At 37.3% G+C, this 24,519-nt stretch overlaps 1 protein-coding gene across 2 annotated transcripts in view; it reads right to left on the reverse strand.

Annotated features, from left to right (window-relative positions):
* Window positions 1-1,792: 1,792 nt before the first annotated feature.
* Window positions 1,793-24,519, reverse strand: part of XPO1 (exportin 1) — a 38,800-nt gene continuing 16,073 nt past the window's right edge. For both annotated transcript variants that reach the window (XM_032183940.1, XM_032183939.1), the window contains 21 exons: window positions 20,656-20,717; window positions 20,534-20,578; window positions 20,264-20,445; window positions 19,752-19,800; window positions 19,541-19,660; window positions 19,319-19,447; window positions 16,050-16,208; window positions 13,326-13,523; window positions 12,392-12,530; window positions 11,050-11,231; window positions 10,057-10,213; window positions 9,781-9,944; window positions 8,874-9,008; window positions 8,151-8,334; window positions 6,579-6,685; window positions 5,978-6,172; window positions 5,155-5,323; window positions 3,967-4,101; window positions 3,681-3,840; window positions 3,502-3,598; window positions 1,793-2,848 (listed from right to left, as the gene is read on the reverse strand). In XM_032183940.1, the coding sequence (XP_032039831.1) occupies window positions 2,702-2,848; window positions 3,502-3,598; window positions 3,681-3,840; window positions 3,967-4,101; window positions 5,155-5,323; window positions 5,978-6,172; window positions 6,579-6,685; window positions 8,151-8,334; window positions 8,874-9,008; window positions 9,781-9,944; window positions 10,057-10,213; window positions 11,050-11,231; window positions 12,392-12,530; window positions 13,326-13,523; window positions 16,050-16,208; window positions 19,319-19,447; window positions 19,541-19,660; window positions 19,752-19,800; window positions 20,264-20,445; window positions 20,534-20,578; window positions 20,656-20,717 (2,915 nt within the window). In that variant the 3' untranslated portion in view covers window positions 1,793-2,701. The remainder of the gene's footprint in view (window positions 2,849-3,501; window positions 3,599-3,680; window positions 3,841-3,966; window positions 4,102-5,154; window positions 5,324-5,977; window positions 6,173-6,578; window positions 6,686-8,150; window positions 8,335-8,873; window positions 9,009-9,780; window positions 9,945-10,056; window positions 10,214-11,049; window positions 11,232-12,391; window positions 12,531-13,325; window positions 13,524-16,049; window positions 16,209-19,318; window positions 19,448-19,540; window positions 19,661-19,751; window positions 19,801-20,263; window positions 20,446-20,533; window positions 20,579-20,655; window positions 20,718-24,519) is intronic.

The raw sequence follows: 24,519 nt of genomic DNA on the forward strand, positions 1-24,519 counted from the left end.
TATCCATTTATTTTCATTTCCAGAGTGTGCATTCAAACTAGTGTCTGGAACTTTCTTAGTTGTACATTATAGTTATTTTCCACATTCAGGATAACTTCACTAGAAATACGCACACACCCTTCCCCCCCCAAGTCTTTAATGGTATCAAGAGCTCTGCATAAGCTGAATTTTTATAGCATCTGCAGAGATCAGCAAAAGGCACCAGTTCTGAAGATAACACCACAGTTTTTTTAGATTTAAAAGGGAAGTGAAAACTAACATTAAAATTTTGTTACTAGATGATCTAAAAGGTATCAAAATAATGGAACAACTCTTATTTGAATCGCCTTTTTAAAAATACATTTAAGATGTTGTTTGGAGGTGTAGGTCAGGTTTAATCCTTTAGTTAACATCAGACCATGAGCCTCATCGACTTGCTTCAGTCTTGAACATTAAAGATGTACATAAAGGCGTATGTGTATTTTTCATTAAAAGCTCTTTTCTCTGTACTGCTAATGTCACTGCACGTCAGAACTAATCTTGTTCTGTGACTCATGGGATACGGTCATTCTGAAGTCACACTGTTGGGGGCATTTCCATTTTAATTTCTTACTGGTCTGCACAGCTTTTGATAATCTGTAGCTCTATAATGCTGCGACTCAGCCTGGTCAGAAGCAATTTTAACGGGCATTCCAAATGTGTCCTTCAACAGTACTTCAAGTATTTTAAACTGCTTATTAAAGTACATACTGCCTTACGAGATCAGAAAGCCATACTTAATGGGACAGGAAGACATGGAAAAGCTTAAAGCACAAGTATGACAAAAATGGAATTTTGCATCTAGCAGAGTAATTAACAATTTTGGTAGGCTATATTTTAAGTCCTAGTCATAAAGGGTTTGAGGAACCTTCTCTCTACAGCTTAGCACTTTCAAATCACAGTATTTGTGATAAATGATGTTCCAGCAGTAGGAGCTTTGGTTTTTTAAGGCCAGCTAAGTTGAACAATGGAGAGATGTTCACAAACAGAATGAGACCAGTACTATAAGGCTGGAAACATTCTGGTCACAGCTAAATTCTCTATGAACACTGCTACTTCATGCACTTCTACTTCAAAATGAACGTACAGTACAAAATTAACTACAGTATCCAAACTTACATAAAACATCTCCACATCTGTCTAACCTTGTTGTACAGCTCTGCATGAACGGTTATACTTTGCATCACAGTAACAATCCTAAGACTACAAGACCAAAGAAATGGAAAAAACTGGGAGACTTTAATGTCAACTGTTAGAAAACAGAGGAAAGACGTTACAAACATGGGGAAGCCAAGACTGTACACCATCTTAGTGTTCATACTGCTTGTTTTTCTTATCTGTAATCCATAAATCTGTGAAAATCATTTAACTACAAAACTTTAGGTAGAAAAATAACTGCAGATCTTGTCTATATGCGTTATTAATATGTACTAGTATCAATTGTTTAGTCAAGATACAGTGCAGAAACTCTTTGAAATAAATTACAAAGAGTCCATATAGAGAGCAAGAGTACCTTATTCATGGCATTTTATAGCAATGTAGTATGGAATATTTTTAGTCATGGAGGTAAGTCAGAACAGCTACTGTACTTCCAAATAGAACCCAACTTATTTTGTGTTAACTTTTGAGCATAGCCAAAGTCCTTGAGATTAGGGAAGCCAGAAGCAACAGCTATCCAGACCTCAAAGAACTTTTCCTATGCCTTCAGGATAGGAATCTTTGATACGATCACAGCATTTTCATCCAATGAAAGAATAAGCCGAAGAAAGAAAAATAAATGTAAACCAAGTTTATTTTGCTTTTAAGTAGTGTTCTTTAAGCACTACAGCATGGTAAACAATGTAAATTAGTATAAGTCATCTCAAAAGCCAGAGTTTTGTTTTTTTTTTATTTTTATGAGTTGTTAAAAAGATGCAGCCTATTCTAACAGGATAAATATTTTAACCATTTCACTTCGAGTTAATGAAGGCTCACAAATGAGCAACACTCCTCATTGAGGAAAACAAAAAGCTGTTGTCGACAAAGCGACAGCACACACACAAAAACAAAAGAACTGTGTAAAAATAACTAACTGTACTGTGTTCCCATACTCTTTAGAAGTTGCTTTACAATGGGATGATATGCACATGATCTTGCTGCAAACTTGCCATACAACTTGCAAATACATGTAGCCTAGCCTTACCACTCAAGTCCAAAAAGCTGCTAACTGATCAAAAAAATGCAGCACTATAATCCTCTGCATAACGATTAATTAAATCTGTTTTACTCATTACCTTTTCTCCTAGGCTGCAGGGCAGGCTAGAAAGAAAGTGATCCCAAATTAAAAATCGATACTCTTACAGGAAATTGTATAATTTTGCAATATAGTCTTTTACAACTTATGTTTTGCCTATTTTCCCCTTAGCCACAAAATGGGCATGAAGTAATTACTTTGAAAATGCATTAATTTTCAACTTCATGCAAATCTAAATAAAGATGACCAAACAAAAGCTTAAACAATGGAAGGATATTTCACAGAAAATTTCTTATACAAAAAACACATAAGAAAAAGGGCCACTAGGTGACATTTTAATTTACAAATTGGCATCATTTTGGTCAACAAATATCCAAGTGCTGTTTTCTTCTATCACAACAAAGTAGCTGTACAGAAAGAAAACTGCATAACTTGTTTTATTATTATTTTTTAATCACACATCTCCTCAGGAATTTCATGTGGATTAAGGATGCCAGGTACAGACATCTGAAGTTTATGCTTCTCCTCTTGAGCCTGCCGAAGGGCTGTTTCTCTTTCCTCCAAGAATAAATCTGATGTGTCTTCACCTGCAAATTCCTGTATAATTCACATGAAATCATTAGTTTATTGTCAAGCGCTTTAGGAAGACTATACCAGAATAATGCAGGAAACACCTTCCCTTCACGTTCCCTGTCAGACTTTTTGCTTGCTTTGCTTTCCATTCTTAAGGTCAGAATTAATACAAAGGAATGCAAAATTTTGTAAGATTTTCACCACGTCTCACATCAGATTTTCAAGCACATGGTCACTAGAACAGCATCACTGCTACTTTCAATTACCTGACTACTGTAGTCTTGACACTACTTCAACACGCGCTTTCCTACAATCATCCTGAATTCTAGCATCTTCGGAAAAACAAAAGGCAGAGTACTACTACGGTATGTTTCAAAACATGCCCCAGTCCCAAGCAGAATTGAAACAATCTGTTTTGCAGCCATTTTAGACAAATTGTATACACAAAGTGCAAGCAGTATCAAGTATTTGATCCCAATTTATACACATAAGTCATGCTGAAATAGATTGCACGATCCACCATCCACTGATGCTCAAGTCATAAGAGATTTCTCCTGACATTTTAAATAGCAGTAGACTTTTATCTCCTCAAAAAAACACTGTCCTGTAACTTCCAAGATCAGCTTCCTGCTGAATAATCTCTTTAAATCTCTTAAAATAAAGCATGCTGAACGTACCTTGATTTGGACCAGGAAATCCCTTAGGTGCTCCTTGAAGGCAGGAATATCCTGGTTTAAACTGAAGAGTCCTGTTACAAACAGCTTAACCTGGGCACTAACAGTAAACAAACACATCAGTTAGCATTTCAGGACATAAGAAACCACTCAAAAGGATAAAATAACCACAGCACACTTACTCTTGCAGATGAGGAAATGCAGATTTGAGAAGGTTAGCAACGTACTCCTGAATAAACATTTGGTTGTTCACTGGATTTCCAGGGTTTAATGGAGTACTTATTTTTCCCTCTTCTACTAAGTTGAACATGTATGCAAGGATTGATGCATGCATTGTCAAACCTGAACGGATCAAAGTTATACATATGCTGTTATTATTGCTATTATTCAAGAACAGGTTATGTAACATTGTTTTGACACTTAAAAGGATTGTTTTTTATCAACCGGCTCACATATATGCATTCTTACCAGCAGTATGTGAAGTATCTGTTACAACTGAGAAAATGTGCTGGAGGATATCACAGAAATATGTCTGATAGAAACTCTGGGCAGCTGCCTCTTCTTGCGCAACGTTCTGTAGTAGAGTATAAAGTATTTGAAGTCCTGGAAAATATGCGTAAAAGCAAAGATGACCAACAAAACAGGATTAAAGTCTCCATGCGTCTTTCTGCCTTTCCGAAGTGGGGCAAACGTCCCAGGAAATTCTGATAGGCATTGAGAAGCATTACACATGTAATGATTTTCTCGGGTAGCCGCTAGAGGGCTGTAGCCACATTACATATGCAGCACTGACTTCGTTTTTACTGTTAGATAGCAGAACCGTAAAGAAACAACTGCACCACTCTACTGGTGCCAGCAGAAGTGAAAAACCCTGTGGCAAAGAAGTATTTTCAAATTTAAGAAAGGAAAACTACATGAACACAGATAGCTTACTAGCTCAAATGACACTCAAAAGATATCTTTTCTTCCAATCCTTTCTACTCTACTACTGACTTGAAAACTAGGTGGCTTTACAGCTACTTTTTTATACAGTAGTCAAGATGCTGTTAGAATGGAGCACATACAGGCAGCTTCTCCTAGCCTCCCTTGATACATCTGCTCAGTGAAACTTCACCTCAAGTTTAACCTGCTGTTGTCCAAAGGAAGCACCATTCTTCACAATCTAAGGTGTTTCCATTTGCCAAAGCTGGCTCCCGGACTGAGTTCACCCCAGGCGTTTATTTTTCTGTTGGGTTTTTCAGTGGTTACTCAGCAACTGTCTTACTGAGGTAAAAAGTCAAACATCACAGGCAGCACAACAAAAGCAGAGCTAAAACACCAGCTTTAGCAGCAATTAGTTATCGCGTCAGTTTAGCAATTTCAGAAGAAGAACCCTCACATCTGGAAGAGACAGCAAGCAGAAACTCTACCAGGGCACTCTTGCAGCTGTGGGAGAGAAACCCCCTCCAACTTCCAGCACATCCATGTATACCTGATTGTCAGCTTCAAACCAAGACAGGAAAATACCATTTCTGTACAAATGCAATATAGCATTGTGCAACTAGAACACTGTATTTGACTAAAGAAAAAGATACAGAGAAGTCGTAGTCTACCACAGAATATCATCTGATACTGCAAGCGAAGTCTGCATATTTCATACTTAAAAATTCAGCTTACCTGTATCTGCAACATTTCTCATTGTGTGTTTGAAAGCCCAAATAATAGAATCCAGAACAAGTTTGAACTGTGCAGGTGGAATGGCCAGGAATGCTGGGAAGCAATGAGAATTTACAGCCTGGAGTAGCAAGAAGAAGTTTGTTCTATGTTCAGGATATTCTTCAAAATCCTATAAAAAATAATGAGGGGAGAAAAAGTGAAAATTCCTGAATAGATGAAAGATCTATCAGGGTATCTCCTGCTAAGAAGATAGAGTCAATACCCAATATGGAACAGCAGTTAGGCCCCTGACTTAAATAAGTTTGAATACAAAGGAAAGGTTACAATTCTGAATAATTTTTTCTCCCTTGCTTTCATGACCCAAGCTTGATCAAACCATCTTCTAGCATTACACAACACTGACAGGCTGAGCTACATTTTGTCAGTACACAACCTTAAGCACTACTCGCTGCACAGATTTAAGACAGATGGTCTCAACGCTTGTTAAGCACCTCTGTTACTACAGGGGTACAATTTCTGGTTCCACCCTATTGCAAAGCGGCTGGTAGCACTCAAGTATTATGCAAGTACATATTGCAATTTTTATGCTACAGTTTGCATCAGCTTTGGTATTCAGTGAGGAAACACTGAAAGAGCTGATCAATACTTATATTCATAAATATTAAAGTTTTATTAATTTTAGTAGTTAGCCCTACACTAAGTATACTTCTGCTTCCAGAAGCATGACATTCCAAGTTCCTGGAACAGAAAAGCAACTTGTAACTCCACTTTTTACCTTCATTTTCTAGGGAGGGTGCTTTATCCAAAATTTAAATTTAAATACCTTATTTATCATATTTAACGTGCACTCAAAAACAGCATCAAATATCTGAGGTATTTCAGCAGTAATGTGTCCACCCAGCTTGTTTACGATGATAGCCATAGTACTAAGTACTTCGGGTTCTCTAGCAGCCGGCACATTTCTCTGGTAGTCAATGAGAACTGCATCCAACAAGGGAGGAACAAAGTTTTCAGCTACCTAAATAGAAAAGCAAGCCATGGTTATAACAATGCAGTTATTGCACAGTCTCAAGTGAACAGCTTATAGCTTAATTGTTTAGTTACAGAGATACCTTTCCTAACAAAGGAATATGTTACACAAACTTCCCACGCACTGCATCCATCCAGCAGTGGTTGCAAGACGATTCTCTTAAACCTTGCTCCCCTCTTAGGATCACCCTCAGCTAAAATTAACTGAAGCATCTCGAACAGTTCAGGCCTACCTCTGTATGATCACACTTCATCCTCCGTATTTTACAGTCCTCCTGAAACAAGTTCTTGTGAACAGGAACAGTGCTGACGCTGACTGCTCTTTAGTCAACAGAAGGACAGGGTTCTTACTAGTTTTGTCTTATGAGCTATTTGTATAAAATAAATTTACTTACCATCTGAGGATCATTGGACCTGCTCACCCAGCCAGAAATCAGTTTTAAAGTTTCCCTTTTTACAGTCCTCATACTTCTAATCAAAGGCTGCTTTGTCACCATTTCACCTGAAAAGTTTTAAAGCTTCACTTAATCTGGGTAAAGCGTACCAAACAGATTTCACTTCAATTGATACCATAAACTCAGAATTCTTCATTGTTATACCCATGAAGACTTACACATATTTTGCAGATAAGAACTACCTCCCCATTGTTCTAGCTCCATAGGTCCAAGTTGCTACTTCGCATTATAGAAGTGCTACAGGCAATACCCTACTTGCACAGATCCAAAACAAAGCTTCAACTCACTTTTTAAGTAAAGGAGTCTTGCACATTCATCTTACTATCTGGACCAAGCTTACATCTGGTTCTCGTTAAGTGACATGGGGAATACGCAGTGTTCTAAAGCAAGCTCCTCGTTTCTCCCCAGACAGACCTAATCCTTCAGACTGATGTTTACACAAGGAGCCTCATTCTTAGTTGTTTCTCACACTGAGTCAATGTAATCTCATCGGTAAAACCTGTTCTGATTGAGTGCAAAGCCATACAACCATTACAGTACATCCAAGGGAAACCCTGGAAGACTGCAGCCAAGGAAACGAGTAGAATTGCTTCTGGCACCAGAGACATCATGGGCAAAATAGAGGCAATTGTGAAAACATACGCTGAGGCAAGCACAATCGCAGTAGTTGCTGCTCTAGGAGCATGTCCATACTAGAAGTCCTACCAACTGCTTCATAATATTAAAAAAAAAAAGTTCTGGCCATTAGAGCTGCAGAATCAAAACACTGATTTCACAGCCAGTTTTATTCCAAACTCTGAGAAGCTCCTTCAAGGTCAACCAGCTGCTCACTTACAAAATCTTACTTAACATTCACACTTCCATCTAGCGTCATCTGCATGGGTAAGGAAATTGGTCATAACACAGATGACTAATCCAATAACTGACTCATTTAATCTTGTCAAGAACTATCGTAGCAGCACATTCTACTTGGATACCATAGGCCCGAGCTTATGTAGCAAAAACTGGTCAGGTAATTGACAATTCCTTCTCAGTGATTACTGGTCTGCTTTATGACAACTTTGAGGCATCTTCACTGTAGTTCTATGTACTGCATTTCTGTACTAAAGCTATTTAGTAGCAGTACCAGGCTATAACTCTGCCAACATTAAGACTCAACTCAAAGATAGTTTCCTCGTATTCAAAAACCAGAATAAGCTAGAAGAATGCATGCTACAACTTGCCTCAGCAAGACAGGTATTAGTTCTAAGCAAGCGCCTACAGTGTTTTGCATCTTTCACAAGCTTTCTTGCATATAGCCTTCCCCCCTCCAGAAACAGAGTTTCTTTATTTGAATAAAGCATTCAGTGAACAACAACAACAAAAAAATCATCTAAGCAAGCACACTTTCAGCCATTCTCCACTTGCCCAAACACTAAAAACACACAGTAAATTAGCCTCCTTGTATCGTACTTGAAACCTGATTACATGCATTGTCAGTCCCATTTTCAAGAACAACGTAGAATTTCTTACCATTAGCCTGAATAGCTGCAGAAATATTTTCACTTAGGCACTTGTACACATTCAGCATATCTAAATAAATTCTTCCAAGTTGAATCACAAAGGGGTGGCCAACTGCTTTACACGCTCTCACATTGGTTTTCAGAATGCTACCAAGCTGCTTAACAGTTTCAGGATCCTTCAGAATATCAACATTCTGTCAAAAAATTGGAGTTCATTTTGTTTAATGAATAAGAATGCCTTTTTTCTTTTAGTGCAACAACTATCACTTTAAAAGAACTTATCTTACTCTGCATTGAAGAACATATCACTGAAATTTACACACTATATGTACTGCTGTTTAATTCAGGGTTTTAATTTCATAAAAGTTTTAATTTCATAAGAACTTCAGTTGAACATGTGGCCCAGGCAAAGGGGAGTCTTGAAAAAAAAAGCCATTTTTCTGATGAGAAGTAATCATTTGCATAGAATTCCCTTCTCCTCAAAATTCTCCTTCTCCTTTACAGAACATGCAAAGCAACATGTTCTGTAAAGTAATAAAAAATTGTCCTTTAAATCAGATATAATTCAGTATTGTCATTTAACATGCTCTCTCCAAACAACGCTTTTACTATCACGTCACCACCATTGCTTTCTAGAAGTCCACCACAGCTATGTATACCCTAATAGCAGGGGAAAAAAACAGCAGGTTTTCTTTACCTCAACACAGAATGCACTTAAAATTTATGGGCTTACTTTTGTTGCCTGTTGAATTATGCTGTCCCATACTTGATTAGGGAGCAACATGTACTTTTCTATCAGATGTTCCTGTACAGTCTGGTCTGTCTGTGCCCCAATCATGTATCCTACTGCTTCATAGAACGTATGCACCTGATTGGAAAAAGGAAGTCAAAGGGGGAAGGTTAAAAGAATGCAGAAGAGTTTATATTGTTCTCAACTAGCACGTAACAGACTGAAAATGGGTTTCCACTGTCCAAACACCTTCTTCCCACTTGAGTTTACAGGACCTCTCTTCTTTTCTTACTTTCATCACATTTAAAGCAAAGCTCCGTTCCCGTCCCTTCAAATGTCACTACGTACATCCTGCAGTCTTTCTTCATTTTGCCACCATATCCTGAAGTGAAGAAGCTCTAGCATATACCTTTAACTCTCAGGATACATCTCAATTTCTTTCTTTTACATTGGGCTAACTTAAGATAATATTTATGTGCAAGCTCACACTTAATGCCTACTCTAACAAAGGCTTCAGTACATTGAAATACATCATGTGTGCACTATGCTCTCTTAAAGGAGTGCATCCTCCCTAGAAGTACCCCCTCACTCCTGCACATACAAGACCTATCTATTATAGTCAGATACTCTTCTTTCCCAAATCAGAACCTCAAACTTAGATTCAGCATGTTATTCACTTGTAAAAACATTCTAGAAAACAGGATTTTAACTAAACACTTTCATTCTCCTTACAAGAATCCTAATTAAGATATTAATAATGTAAACCAAACGTACCCTTCACATCATAGCACTGTCAGTAATGAAAAAAATAAGCAATACAGTTCAAGTCTGAAAAACCATTCCTAGGTTTCAGTCAAGTAAATTTTTATTGGGCTTTAGAAATTGACCCACACTCCTGAATTCAACATACCTGTTGTGGCTGAAGGTCACAGATGATTGTATTAATATTGTTCAAGATTTCATCAATAAATGGCATGACCTCTCCCACTTGAACCTGAACAAAATGTCGGCGGCATTTTTGTGCTATTTTTATGAAGGTATCACAAGCCATATCCTGGACGCCATCATGGGTTTCTAAATTAAGTCAAGTCAATTACTGGTTTAGTATTTTTCCTTAGACATGCATATGTATGAGCATCAACTTTTTCTCTTTAAAAAGTTAAGAGCAAATGAAAAAGATAATTACCATGCATAAATTCAAATAGCTTGTTGACTACTGTCTTCAAAAATTTCCAGTGAGCCCTCAGAAACCGTGGGTATTGACCTACTATGTACATTATATTTGATGCGATAATGGCTTTATTGTCTTTTCCTCGCTTTTGTTCACAGAGTCCCAGGAGATCCTACAATATAACATATTATTAGTTTCCTCCCCAGGCTTGTCCAGTTCAATTAAAAGCACTACAAGATAAGTATAAAAGGCTGAAGTGAGCTGTAACAAAGATACAAGAAAGCAGTTTCCATTATCAAGTTCAAAACCCAAAAAATTTCAAAAAATTGTTTACAACTGGAGCTGTTATTTAAGTTTTAACTAAATCAGGAACGCCATGTTTTCAGCCATGAAATCCGCATTTTAGATGTAACTGATACTTTCTGCAGGGTAGACTTCAGCAACCCTCAGTGTTGAATACTGGCCAGCCAGCTGATATTAACAAAGATATAGATGCCACACTTCAAATAGAGGAAACTAAATCCCCTGTACAAATTTGTATGACGTGTTAAGAGTGAGGCAAGGTAGTCCTGTAGAAAACATTTTCTTCCTGCACTCTTCTCATGCACATATTTACCTAAAATTCACTTTGATCAAGGAGTATCAAGAAAGTGGCAGAAAAGGAGGGTTCTTGTTGGTCAAAAATAACGTGGGTTATTTTGCCGCTCGTTTCAATATTAATCCTTTTCCTTATGTTTTGCTTTGGAAATACCAAAGATTTCATCAGAATGAATCTTCTCCCTCCAATTTTCACAGGGAAAAAGGTTATTTGGACTAAGGCATTGTTCATGACTGAAAAAAATATCAGCCTTTAATTCGGGATATGACACTTCCCATTACATTTTTCTAATTAACTTGTTTGCTATACAAGGTAGCTTGCTAAAATGTTAAAGCAGTATCTTTTTAAATGTAGTTTATGCTCAAGAAATAAGTAAGTGTGACAATGCTATTAGTTCTGCACCATGATACCTTAATTACTGTAACAAGGAATCTTTTTTCATCTTCTTCATGCATTGCTCCACTGATTGAACCTATAGCCCAACATAGGGTATTCAAATTTTTCCACGACCACTCTGTCCCATTCACTTGATTGTGCAGTTTTTCAGTCATTATTCGTTCTGTGTCTGCATAATCCAGATGCGTAAGATACACTGAAAGACAATTAACATTAAGCAGGTGCATTTTCAAACAACAAGCCAGATCACATCTTCATAGGCAAAGCTGTATTCTAAGAAAAAGACAATGAAAATGTTATTTAAGCATAATGCTTCTATTGTGAGCTTATGACAGAACAAACTAGAACTTTAAACCCAATTTTTTTTTTTAAACCCTATTCAAAGAAGGTATGGAAACAATACAAAAATTTAAGTTAACTAAGGTCTTGTGTATCAAATCAGTAAAGTTACTAAATTGAATTATTAACAAAAGACATTCATACTCGTGGGCTATAGAAAATACGGGACTGGTTAGCTACAGGGGACATTATGCTGTGGTAAGTAGTCAGTCAATTTTCCTGTGTCATTAAATCTGCCATTAAAATGGAGATGGTACTCCTGAACAAGTCTGGAAGGGAAGATTCAGGTATCACAACTCATACACTTGCATCAGCTCTGTAATATGAAATTCTAAATCCCCAGAAATCAAGAGCAGTTTAAGGTCATATTCGGCGACAGATTTTTACAATGCCTCAGAATGCAGGTTTCACTGCGCTCTTGCTTTTTAAAAAGTGAATCTTCCATTAAGATTAATACACTGTAACCAATAATTAACACCAGAAATCAAACACTAACTAAACCTGTAAATATCAACCTGTATCTGAAATATGATTAAGGATGAGGACATGCGGTAGCAATTTTAATACAATTAAAAGAAACACACACCCCTAAGTTCTCTACAATACATACGGACTACTGATTCACTGCTAACAAGGTCGACAGTTGAGCATGAGGCTTCAAAAGATAACAAAGGGAACGTATGCGTGCATAAATGCAAGACGCACATGCATGCTTCATTGGATCTGACATATTTTGGCAAAGAAACCAAGGTTTTCCAATGGCAAAAGGCAAGCAACAAAAAATGGGTAGTATAGTACTGCTTACTGAAGTCATACAGGAGCACTACATGCTCAAAACTGAAAGCCTCAGACCAATGCTGCCTCTACCGTTCCAATTTGTGTATGTACTACTACTCACTGATGATCCTTTTCCTCCCCATGTAATTCAGATCTACCTGAGCTATCCATCTGACACGTACATGCTGCTGGTGCAGCTCCACAGACTTACAGAACAAGAACACCAGCTAGTGCACTTACCCAATGTTTCTCTCATATTTTTATACAAGTTTATGGAATCTGTATCCTTCATGAATTCTCGTACTACTTCCCCCTGATCATTTTCCACAACTAGCACTTCTTCAGGTTTAGCCATGCGGCTAACCATTAGCAATCGAACCTGCATGTTAGAAAACAGTTTGAATTGAATTGCACTGCAGCATGAAAATAAAGGGTACAACCAGAACTTCATGAGGTCACCTCATATACCAGCAACCTGGAAGGAGATATTCTAATGCTAACTAAAAAGCCATTAAGAATAGTGCCTGCTGATTTCCCTCTCTACACGAACAAGAGTTGGGTTTTTTTTGTTTGTTTTTCGTTTGTTTTTCAAATTAAAGTACCATACCTTCTAGAACTTCAAAGGTGTTTGTAGCATTAGGCACCTTTTAAATACAAACATTTTTTCCTCCAACTCCAACACTCAAGACTTCAATAATTTTAACTTCAGCTCTTATACAACCAATTCCTTTTTTAATACTATGACAAATTTACTTAGTTGAGAAATCTCAACCCCACCAAGATCCATGCTGGAAACCAGTAATTACAGAAACTGTCAGTAGGATCTAGTAAACCTACTACGCAAACCCTATATAACAGGTCTATTACAAAAAAGTAAGTTCTTTAGTGCTTTCATGGAAGAAAACAGGGTTAGTCATTAAATAAATTCTTTTTTCCTTTTCTTTTATTAATTAGTCTTATGTTTATACACAGTGTCTAAAGCAAATTAACTCTGTATTAATACTCCAGTCATCTACTGGTGTCATCCTAAAATAATTTTGGAAATTGCACCATGTTAAATAACTGGAGTTGAATCAACTAACAAGTTTTCTGAAGTCATTCCTTACATAAAGTGAAGTTTCTAAATTTAGGAACAGTATCTAAACCTTTACAGTATCTTTACAGCAAAGATTACCTTGGATAATACAGGCAAATAAAGCTGCCTCCTTGGAGGAACATCGAAGTGTTGACTTCCCGAAAGCAATGGAGAAGCAGATGTTGAAAATGGACTCTCTCTGTAGAGCTCAGCAGCTAAATGATTCCAATATTCAAGACAAATCTTGAAAATTTCAGTTTCTTCAACTTCTGATACCAGTAACATATAATGAAGAGCCTGGAAGAGTGTGTTTCAAACACCTAATTATTATTTCTGAACACAGAATCATATCAAAACCATATTGCTCTGAATTCAATTATCCAAGTGCTGATGAAATGCTGAATTAGTGTAAAATTTTAGAACAAGGTGCATTTACATGTAAGTGACACTACTTACGAGTCAGAGTAACAACCAGAAGAACTCAAAAAAAAATAGCGCCATGTCATCTGCTGTTATTTGGAAATCATACGTCAATTCTTAAACCTAAAATAGCCTAGATGTCTAAAAAATGCAATAGCCACATCAGCCCATTGTCTGTATTATCAAAATCATGCCCTCTGAGCTTCTGCAAGACCTTTTGTTTTAGGCCTTAAAAAAAACCCTCAACTACTAGTTTCAAGAACTGCTACTCTCAAGACTGTTACTGCTACTTTATTCTGGAGATCCTTATATCCTGAAGACAACCTTCAAAGCCACGCTACTCATTTGCATTCTATGGAAGAGATCTATTAGAACATTTTCTACTTCACTGACAAAACAGCCACCAGGCAGACTGAAAAGGATGCTGTTCTGAAAGAGATACCAACTACATATGCCAACATTTTTAACACAGCTTATTTTTAAATCCCTGGTGAAAAATACAAACCAATACCCCACCAGTGAACAAAACAGAATGAAGCAATGAAATCTGAATACATTGTCAAAGCTCAGACACTACAGCAACTCAAAGCACTTTAGATAGTAATAGTAGGTAAAGATGTTGAATCAGATTACATCAAAAGAGGGACTCAAATTGACCTGTATCAGCCCTATACAGGTCAATTTCTCTTGGCAATTTCACTTTGAATATCTACCTTCCTTCACTAGTCTACAAGGCACCAATGACTCTGTGAAACAGTTTCATAGGTGGTCAGCTACTTCCACAGTGCAAGAGTAAATAGGTTAGAATTACACAGCTACCTTAAAAAGCTTTTTCACTATGTTCTGTTACAGCGTGGGTTACAAGAGTCAAATTTGCAACAATTTCAAGCCACCCTAAGAATTCTGGTATAACATTTTAACATCCTAGAGAAGACACAAACTCATTTAGAACTGAATTTTGCAGACATCTATTTTAAAGACGTTAAACATTTTAACGTGGTCACACTGAACAGGACAGGTGACAAGATATAAGAACTGCACTACAACTTACAAACACTTCCACAGGACATGCAACAACTTCAGCTGTTTACACTATCTTCTTAATAAAGCCTCAACACAGGCCAAAACGTGAGCAGTGGTCCCTGACTGACAGCTATTTTGTGAAAGTTTGTGAAGTTTGAGTTAAGCAATTATTCAGGAACAGGTTTTTTTTTTTCATTAATGGACTAAGAATTCTCTTCTAGTTTATTTCCTAAACAAGCTTATGAATAAACTTTTTTTTTTTTTTTTGGGTAGAGAACTATCTGGAGGAGAAATGTATTGAGAATACTATAGATAGAAGATTGACTAGAATTCAGATGGATTAGAAGTAGTGCACCTGCAAAAGACGGACCCTCCCAATGACACCTGGTCTCCAGGTTTAAACTGTGGTTTTGTTTTTCTACATGTGTCAGGGCAGTTCCTCGCCCTATGCCTCCATACCTGTGGAAGGCTCAATTCTGGGACACTGGAAGTAGTGCTTCAAGGGGCTATGGAGCCAGTTTCATCCCCTTGGAGCTCAGTAGTGGGAGGGAGCTAGCAAAGTCACCACAGAACAGCTCATCCTCAGCAAATCTTTTATTCACAGTTAAAAAAAAAAAAAAAAAAAAAAAAAAAAAGGAAAGGGAAAAACAGAAAGGAAGGATAACTAAGTCTTATTCTCAGGAACTGGAAGACAGTTGATAATCAGGGATCACGGGTCCTCTGCCAAGACCTGTAACACTATAATAAAGTGTGCTCAGTAAGTAGCAATTTGCTAGAGCTCTGGCACTGAAGGCAATGTATAGCAGTCACGCTTATTGCACAGGAACTGAATATAATCCTCAAGGACAACATTCTAAGCATTTCAGTCAAACTTTGGGAAGTGGCAAATTAGGTAAGAAGCTACACCAAGACAGGAGAGCTGAACTACGGCATGCGCTGTACCCTAGAAAACAAGTTTGGATGTTGAATGAAGAGAAAGCGTGTTACTTTACTTCACACACAAGCTGTCAGAAGTTGTAGCAACAACTATCTGTGTATGTGTGCTAAACAAATATCGTCTGTAAAGACCCATGGAAAAGAATACACCGTATTTCTCAACTTATTTTAAAGATGTATTTACACTCTCAAGGAGGAGCAATTAAGAAGGAGGAAAGAAAAACCTATTATTTTTAGGCTTAATTTCTAATATAGAATCACTGAAACTAGAACACCATTGAAACACAGTGGGAAAAATTTTTGGAAACTTTCTTGTATTCATGTGATTTACTAATTATAAAAAATGTTTTTTTCCTCCCAAAGGAAATCGAGAGATTATACCATCACATCCTTTGAGTATGAGAACACACTACATTTATAAACTGGATAAACTAAGCAACTTACCTCCATTAATGTTTCCCTCAGATTTAATCTTTTTTCTATAAGTTGACCATGCTCCTTGAGGAACGTGCAGAGAAACAAACTGAGATTCTGAATGAAGTTCTGTTCATCATCTTTCCCATTTGAGTATGCAAGTCGGATATTGGTATTTAAAGGAAGCATCTAATAAAAAGATAGACATGATCAATAATGTCCTGTAAGCAAGTAGAAATACTGTTTATTAACAACTATTTCACTGTTTTGGAAAAAAAGCCTTCATAACATCCCCTTTATAGGCCCCTCTTCCAAATGTCTTCCTACTCCTTCACTTCATACTTGTCTCCAGAATGGACAGTAGGATGAAAACATGAACATATACTTGAACATGCTACCCCTTCTAAGAGCAGAGACAAGGGTAATATTACCCTATTCGGAGACGTTTTCTGCTGGCATTGGGCAAAGCCATTCCACAAAATGGTGTGTTACCTATACCCAGTAACATTACATTGTCATAACTTTAAAACAACATGAAAGACCTCTCCCATAATATTTACAAATTAATAAGAAAGATTTGGAAAATATTCAAGATTTGGTGGGCCTCTTCAGAGGTAAAGAACAAGTTTTCAATGTCCTGATTCTTTCAGGCCAAATAAATGCAAGTTTGCTTCAAATTCAGATGCAACAATTACACTAAAAACCTGCAAGTTGCAAAACATGCTAAATACCCAAGATGGCATTCAACTTTTCTTTTAAGGGAAAAATACTTAAGCCATGGGTATTTGCATTTAGAATCAAGAGCATCATCTTTAAAAAAATAAATAAGACAGTGTTCAAACACTTAACACACAGTAATTTGTGTGTCTGCATAAAAAAATCTTCCTTTAAGTCAAATTATAACTAAATAAAAAACCTATAGCTCCAGCTGAAGTCTTTAGCTGGGGGGGATCAGGAAAGAGATGCAACACGAACAGCAATATGCCTTTCCTAAAGCACTTCAAAGATGGACTAACACTATAAATACAGGAAAAATAGACAGTTAAAGAATAGACAACCTAATTGTTAAGAAGCACTCAAAAAAACGTTTGGCATGAAGATATCTTCCATTAAGACGGGCAAATGTGAAGCACCATGTTCTATTCCCCCTATCCTCAAAAAGTAAAGCTTAGTACAAATTTGTGGCATCTGCTTGAGCTTAAATAATGTGTGCTGAGCCAACAGCAGCACCTCCCCTGCCTAGCGTACTATTTGCTAATAAACTGCTGGCTTCAGAAGCAACTAGTGGTAGCAGCTAGCCCACTGAATTACTAATTCTCCAGATTCAGAAAGATAAATGCTTTTATATGTAACCCCAGGATGACAGAATACTTTCTGTAAGAACTATTTTTTACCCTTGGTCAATCTCCTTTTGCAAGGTACAACTGAAAACGAGATAATTTTAGAGCCCAGTGTCTGCTTATAGCTTGCTGTCGTATTCCTGACAAAAATTACCTGCATCTTAGAAGACTTATCTGTGGGCAGCCAATGACATGTTGAAAATAATCATGGTTCCCCTCATTAGCCAGTATTCCAGAACAGAAATAGGCCAAAAGGAACAAGGTACGCAACACCGGCAGCAGAATTAACTCCTGCACCTTTAAGACTTAAAACTTAGAATTCAGGGGACAGAATTTGTTGAAGAAGTTACAGGGAAACATGGTTTTGAACAGAACATTAAGAACTGGACAAAATCAAGGAAAAGAGGTCAAAGAAACGTTCTTACACATTCCCCCAAATGCAGATCAAGCACACGTTGGCTCATTTGTATCACAAACTCATCTTTATACTTCAATGTCAGAGAAACAGAAGTAAACCAATTTATATTGTGGCAACACACTTATAGTCCGTGGTTATCACTAATAAAGTAACAGTTCAATTTCTTCTTTGAAGAATTCAGTACATCTGTTGCTGAGAGGCATGAGTTTCATAATATTAAATGTAGCTCTTAAAATGGCCTTGCTTTTCTTCAGGCTTGGAAGTGACAATACAGCATTTCTTCATAAATTCCACGTCATTTGTCACATACAGTATTTAAGAACATTTCAACAGAGATTGAAGTCAATACACAAAGCTGCCAGGTACCTTTGCTAATCAAGCAAAGCACCTGAAAGAGTACTGGATTACAAAACATTTGTATCCTCTAGCAAATCTAACAGTTACTTCATTAAAGTAAAAAACTGTTTACATGGAACAGCATAGAATTTCACTCATAACAGTCCTCACCCTCCAGAAAGGGTAAGCTGTATAGTCCAAGCCACTCTGAAATTTAAGATAAGTCATCCTTACCAGATACACGGAAAACTATACTACTTATCATTGAAGAGGAAGTACAGTAATACCATAATATTGTAATCTTCAGAATAAAAGTACTGGAAGTCAAAGTTATTCAAACATTCAGATTTAAAGTGAAGCCACAGTCTCAAAGGCAGCATTTTTATGATAAAATGATTTAAGCTATTAAGCATACCACTAATCCCCAAAATAATACGTTACAATGAATTATTCTCAGAGCAAGCTAATTTGCCTTCAAATCAGTAGACATGTTCATAGGGAACTTGTTCAAAAATAACTGCATTTTAACACTATTCAGAATGTTCTTCAGAAGCATCCATAATTTTAACATTATGAACATTCTCATAGAAATTAGATAGACAGTATCTGTCCTATGTGATGCTTAAAAAGATGAAAGGATGATTTAACACTGCCATGGACGAGTTCAACCTACCTCCTCCCCCCGACACACACAAAAAAAACAAAAAAACAGAACACCCCACTTGTAACCGTCCACATCAGATGCAAATACAACTAGATACAACCTCATGTACCTGAAGAATCTGAACTGCTCAGAGGAATTAGCAAGTTATATAATTAGAAGTAGGGATTTATGTGACAAACTTCCACCACTTTCTAACACTAAAACAGCAGCTTGTAGAGGTTAAGACAGTTTAGGCCTCGTGTGTCATGTAGAACAAAGTTTGCTGCATTTCTCTCAACTTTCCTCAGCAGACAACCCAAGTGTTCAATGCAGCTCTTGAATTAACCAAAATCAAACAGTCCATCAGAAATACAGATGTAATCTAGAGCTCTAAAAAATACACTTAACATCTTCTGATCAAGCAAAAAATACTATTAAAGGACACAATGAAGAGAAACATTTCTCCTATCAAGATCTCTATAATGAATATTAATTTATAAATTGAAGTAGGTTCTACAGAAGTTGATTTTGTTAAAAGAAAACAGATTCACTAGAACCTTACCTGTTTTAACTGCATCATGGTCAATGTAAAAAGTGTTACAAACTGTTCTTCATACTGGCTTACACTGACACCTGCAATCTCTGTGAGGCACTTCAAAGAGACGTTCCGAAACATGGGAACATTTAAGAACTATTGAGAAAAGAAAAAAGCATTTTACAAGAATGCTGCACGCTAAGTTTTTTAACTTTTGAATTAAAGAACCATCAATAATTACATAAATACCTTGTATATTAGTGTGCTGATTAACTTGGTCTCAAATATATATCCCAAAGGAATCCAGTTCAGAAATCGTAGCAAGGTTTCCAACGTTGCATGAACTAAGGGAGCATTTTGGGAGTTTTCCTGTAAGAACACATTAAAGTCTGGTGTTACTCGGCACGATGGAGAGGGGGTGGAATGGAAGAAAGGTTAAAAAATTAAAAATAAAACTTACCATCACAAACTGACACAGTTGAAATATCTGAGAGAACTCATTGCACATACTATAAGAAACAAAAGTCAAAAATTAATCATTTCCACATTCCATAAACAATCCATTTTAACCAAAGTGTCTGTTTTTAGAGAACAGGTTCTGAAGGCCTACATCCATGGAGGTATTCACAAGCCACCCAACTTCTTAGAAGTTTTGATGAGAACAACACTTTCTATTTTTGAAGTGGTACAAAATCTGTGCCTAGAAATTCTGTCTTCAAAACACTGAAATCTCTGTTAAAAGGCTAGAACCATCAGTCAAAGGAGGCTACTTGCAATAATGCAGGAATATACTTAACGAAGTTTGGTACCACCCAACAATCTTGCTTTAAAAGAAAAATCAGTATTCTACAAATCTCAGCAATAAAATTAGACAGATGTAGGTGTTTACTGAAAACCCCACAGCGAGAAAAACTACTTGGCAGCAGGCACAAAGTAGACACTATTTACGAGGGACTAAATATATATACTTGCCTGTCTTTCAAATGCTTAGCTTTCACTTGAGTTATCTGGCCACTGGAAAAATCAAACACTTCTTCACTCAATAGTTTAAGGATCACCATATTGTTCTGACAAAGGCTTTCACTAGTCCTGCTCGCTCCCACAATATCACTTATAAAAGTTGGCCAGTGCTTTGGCCATTCCTGTTTCAGAATCTGAAAAGGGAAACGCCCATACATTAGGTACTTATGCAAAAGCAAATACTTTTTGACAAGATTCAAAACCTCAGGAAGTTTAACTTACCTGAACAAGAATCATATTCAGTTTCCCAATGTACACTTTCTCTTTCTGGAGAACAGAAAAGAGAAGTTAGATTATGCAAATCATTTGCCTCCCTTTTGCTCCCCTGAAAATACTTCACTTACTTCTACACACGTTGGATCAGAAGAGGTCTTGATAATTAGGCCGACAACATACTTTTTTATACCTGCAGAAGAATTGAGGATTTATTTTCAACTATTCTGAATGACATTAATGTAATAATAAATACTTCTGAATTGAAATTCTTCTCTCATCTTTAAAAAGAAGCACCTTTAAGGAATAAATATTCATGTATAAGTGTGCACAGCTCTTGATTTGCGTGCTATATAGCAAAAACTCACCTTTGTATCAATTCTGCAAGAGAATTTCAGATGTACAAAATAGCTTACAGATTAAGCTATTTTGACAAAAAAGAAAATCAGACTAAGGACTAAAGTAAGTTCCTGAATTTATAAGTATAGTAATTTACACCCCATCAACCTATCAGCTTCCCAAAGGCTGCAAGAAAATGTAATGAACCCTGCATCCGTAGCACTGTAGAACACTGCATTAGGCTGAAGACAGAAAGATGGCATTCAGCACTGTCCCGTCACAACACGTGTTGTGGTAAGTTCTTACAAGTGCTGTTGTAGAGCTCCCTCAGCCAACTGCATTTCTACCCCATTACCACTTTCAGGTCATACCTAACAACTCCAAAGTTGGCAAATACATTCTTACAGCTTTAGCCCAATGCTTCCAATGGCAAAACAAACTACATTAAGATAGTCCTTTCACCAGCATCTCTGACTAACACCTTATTAATAAAACAAACTCCAAGAATAAGAAGAGCTTTCTAAGCATGTCTCCAGTTTCAACAACTTGGCTAGAATTACAGCCAATGTCTGGGACATCCCCTCTACAGTATGTAACGATTCTGAGATGCTCCAGTGTACTTAGGCGTACACATCCATTCTGACACCAGGAATTCACACAACACACTTCCAGCGGAACAGCACGCCTCAGCTTACAAAGTTTTGCCTGCACAGCTTTGCAAGAATACTACTTCGAATTGTATTCACCACTGCAGCCTGTTGCATTTGCATCTGGAATACCATGTTCTTTTTGTCACACAAGGTTATTATGTATTACAGAACACTTTTTTTAAACTGGAGCTTGTTTTTGCCTTTTTTGCTTAAGATCATGTCAACTGGGAACAGCCTGCATTTGTATCATTTGTTTCATTGCGTTACTTCCACAAAGTGTTTTAAAATAACCTGAATTTTCAGCTTCACCACAAGAAAAAAGACCATAGGAAGCTATACTGCCTACAGTCCCATTTTACCACCTAATCCTCAATTCCCTCCCCACCACTAACCTATCAAGCACTGAAGACACGGGAACAATGGCTTTCCGAGTGACTTTTCATCACAATATACATATTAAAATCCATCCTCTACAGTGTCCAACTTCAAGAAAAGGCTTGTACAGAGGATCTAGAGTCATGAACCACATGAGCACTACTAATGGTTCTACTTCATTATAGCTTTGACACAATGATCAAACTGAATGTATCAGGGATTAAACATTTCAAACCAGACAAGAATTCTCTTGCCACAGGAAAGAGTTTTAGAGCATGTATATATTTTACTATTAAGCTTAACAGAACCAAAATCTGTTTTTAATCATTTCTTCAGCAAGACAGTCAACTGACGCATACAGACACAACGCATACTTAGAAGCGTGTTTTTTTTTTTTTAATTAAGTTGTCATTTAAGCAAAACAAAGGCCTTATATTCAAGAAATTTCTTTTCCCCCCAGCCACTACACTAAATTATAAAACATTTTTAGGACTTACTTGGCCAAAATTAGCCTTTTTTTGCATTTCTAGCCTGAGCAAAAGGAACAGCTCATTCAGTTTTTTAATTGCACTCTCCTGAAATTTGGAAGTAGTAGGTCTGGACTTTAAGCTATTAGATGTATAGTACACAGTAGCTGTCCTGCAGGTCGTTCCAACTACAAATTGAAGTTTTCATCATTATCAGCTGGGATCAACCCACACTACTCTAGAAGCATGCTCATTAACAAAGCATATCACTGTCAACCACTGGAGTTATTATCAAGCACCGGACTTGCTGTGACATCATTGCCCTGACCTAACAATTGAGGCCTTTTCAGAAAGAAAAAAAAAAAAAAAAACATACCACAGTTTGATGAAGCATTACAGTAATTCATAAGTGAGATGTTAAAGCCCCCAAAATAGTACGGAAAGAGGCTTGCAGTGCCAGAAGCTAAACTATTTTAACTGTCTGCCAAACCACTGAGGGAAGACTATTGCTGCAACTCCTTTCATTCTAAAAACAGAACTAGAAAGTGAATGTTGTTCTTAAGAACATTGTTCTTACTCCAAACTGTCTATTTTCTATCTTGCTGCATTGATAGAATTAGGCTGTTCAGTTGCAACTTGAATGCCATGCTACTGTTGATCTCACTGTGAGATCTGCAAATGGAAGCAGTTGCTCAGCTCCAAACCTTCTCCATTGAAAAAAAAAAAAAAAAAAAAAAAAGTGACCACAGCTCAGACAACCTGAACAGCTCACTAGTTTTCAAATGTCATGCTGCAAGCTTCTAAGGTCTTCCATCCAGGGAACAGTCACATTCTTAATCCCTCAAACATAGCAGCCATCCAATTCTCTAATGCTTTTTTTGGCATAAGTTGCATTTTCTCCATAATTACCCTTTTTCTGCAAAGAAAAAAAGTACTATAGTTTCTGCTCTATATTTAATAGCTCTGGTTTTTATAACCATTCCATAGGAAAAAGGAAATAATTCTGAGTAGAAGAAAGAGTAATTTATCTTTATATCATTACAGAAATCAACACATATGCTTGTTGACGTTTTTCAGTGGAACGTGTCCAAGAAACTGAGGGTAACAGTGCCTTGTATTTGCTAAAATCAATGTGTTTTGAGGACCTGAGGAAAGCACGTGTACAAGCCACATAAGCCTAGGAGATCCCTTTCAATCACAGCAGCTCTTAACAAGGCCCGAAGATGGCAAGAACAATAGCCAAGTCCAGACCCCTCCTTTAACATCCTTCAAGGACCATTTGACATCACAACTACACTCATCTCATGACAACCCAGACCAAGGGGAGGTCCCTGTTCTGCATTCCACCACCATCAATGGGAAGGCACCGGCAGACAGAGCTCCTGCTCACAGACCGGTTTGTAGGCTCAGCTAGTAGAAAACTACCAATGAAGTTTCAAAACCATGTTGAAACTGAGCTATCTTAGCACCAGCTTAGCTGCCCAAACCCTGCTCGCTGAAGGGCCAGAAAGCACCAGCACTTGCTCAAAGCCGGGGTTCCTTCTCAGCTGTATCCCACAGCAGACAACTACACCATCAGCCTAGCTCCAACATCAGACCACATTCCAGTTCACTGACAGACTGTCCAGCCAGGGTGCTGTCAGAAGGCCTGGTCTAGAACTGGTGTTAGAATTATCTGGTAAGCAACGCACAGAAGGAAGACAGAGCAAGGACACTAGCAGAACACTGCAACCATACTCCTCCGATTGAAGGCCTTTCACAAAGCATCTGGACGAGCATTACATGTAGTCCTTATGTGGAAGTTCATTTTCTACAGACTTAAGGGAAATCGCAAGACTTCCTGAAGGAAAAATGTTTTCATAGGTCACCCAATCTGTACAAGTTAGCACTGACAGGGGAGAAAGGAACATCACATTCCCTAACATCGCTAAGCTCTGCGGCCAGTATAAAGTGATAAGTGTGAAATATCCTTCAGCTTTATCTTTCCATGTGCTTGTACAAGCAGTTATATCTCATCTAAGCTATGTAATCTGCTCTCAGAGCAGCTCCTATCATGACAGAGTTACAGCATGTTATCGTGAGCGCACACAGTCAGCAAGTACGCACCTATAGACAAAACCATGCCTTGTACTTCAGATGCACAAGCACATCCTTTTATCCAATT

The sequence above is a fragment of the Aythya fuligula genome, chromosome 3, assembly GCF_009819795.1.
Source record: "Aythya fuligula isolate bAytFul2 chromosome 3, bAytFul2.pri, whole genome shotgun sequence".
Classification (NCBI taxonomy): Eukaryota; Metazoa; Chordata; class Aves; order Anseriformes; family Anatidae; genus Aythya; species Aythya fuligula.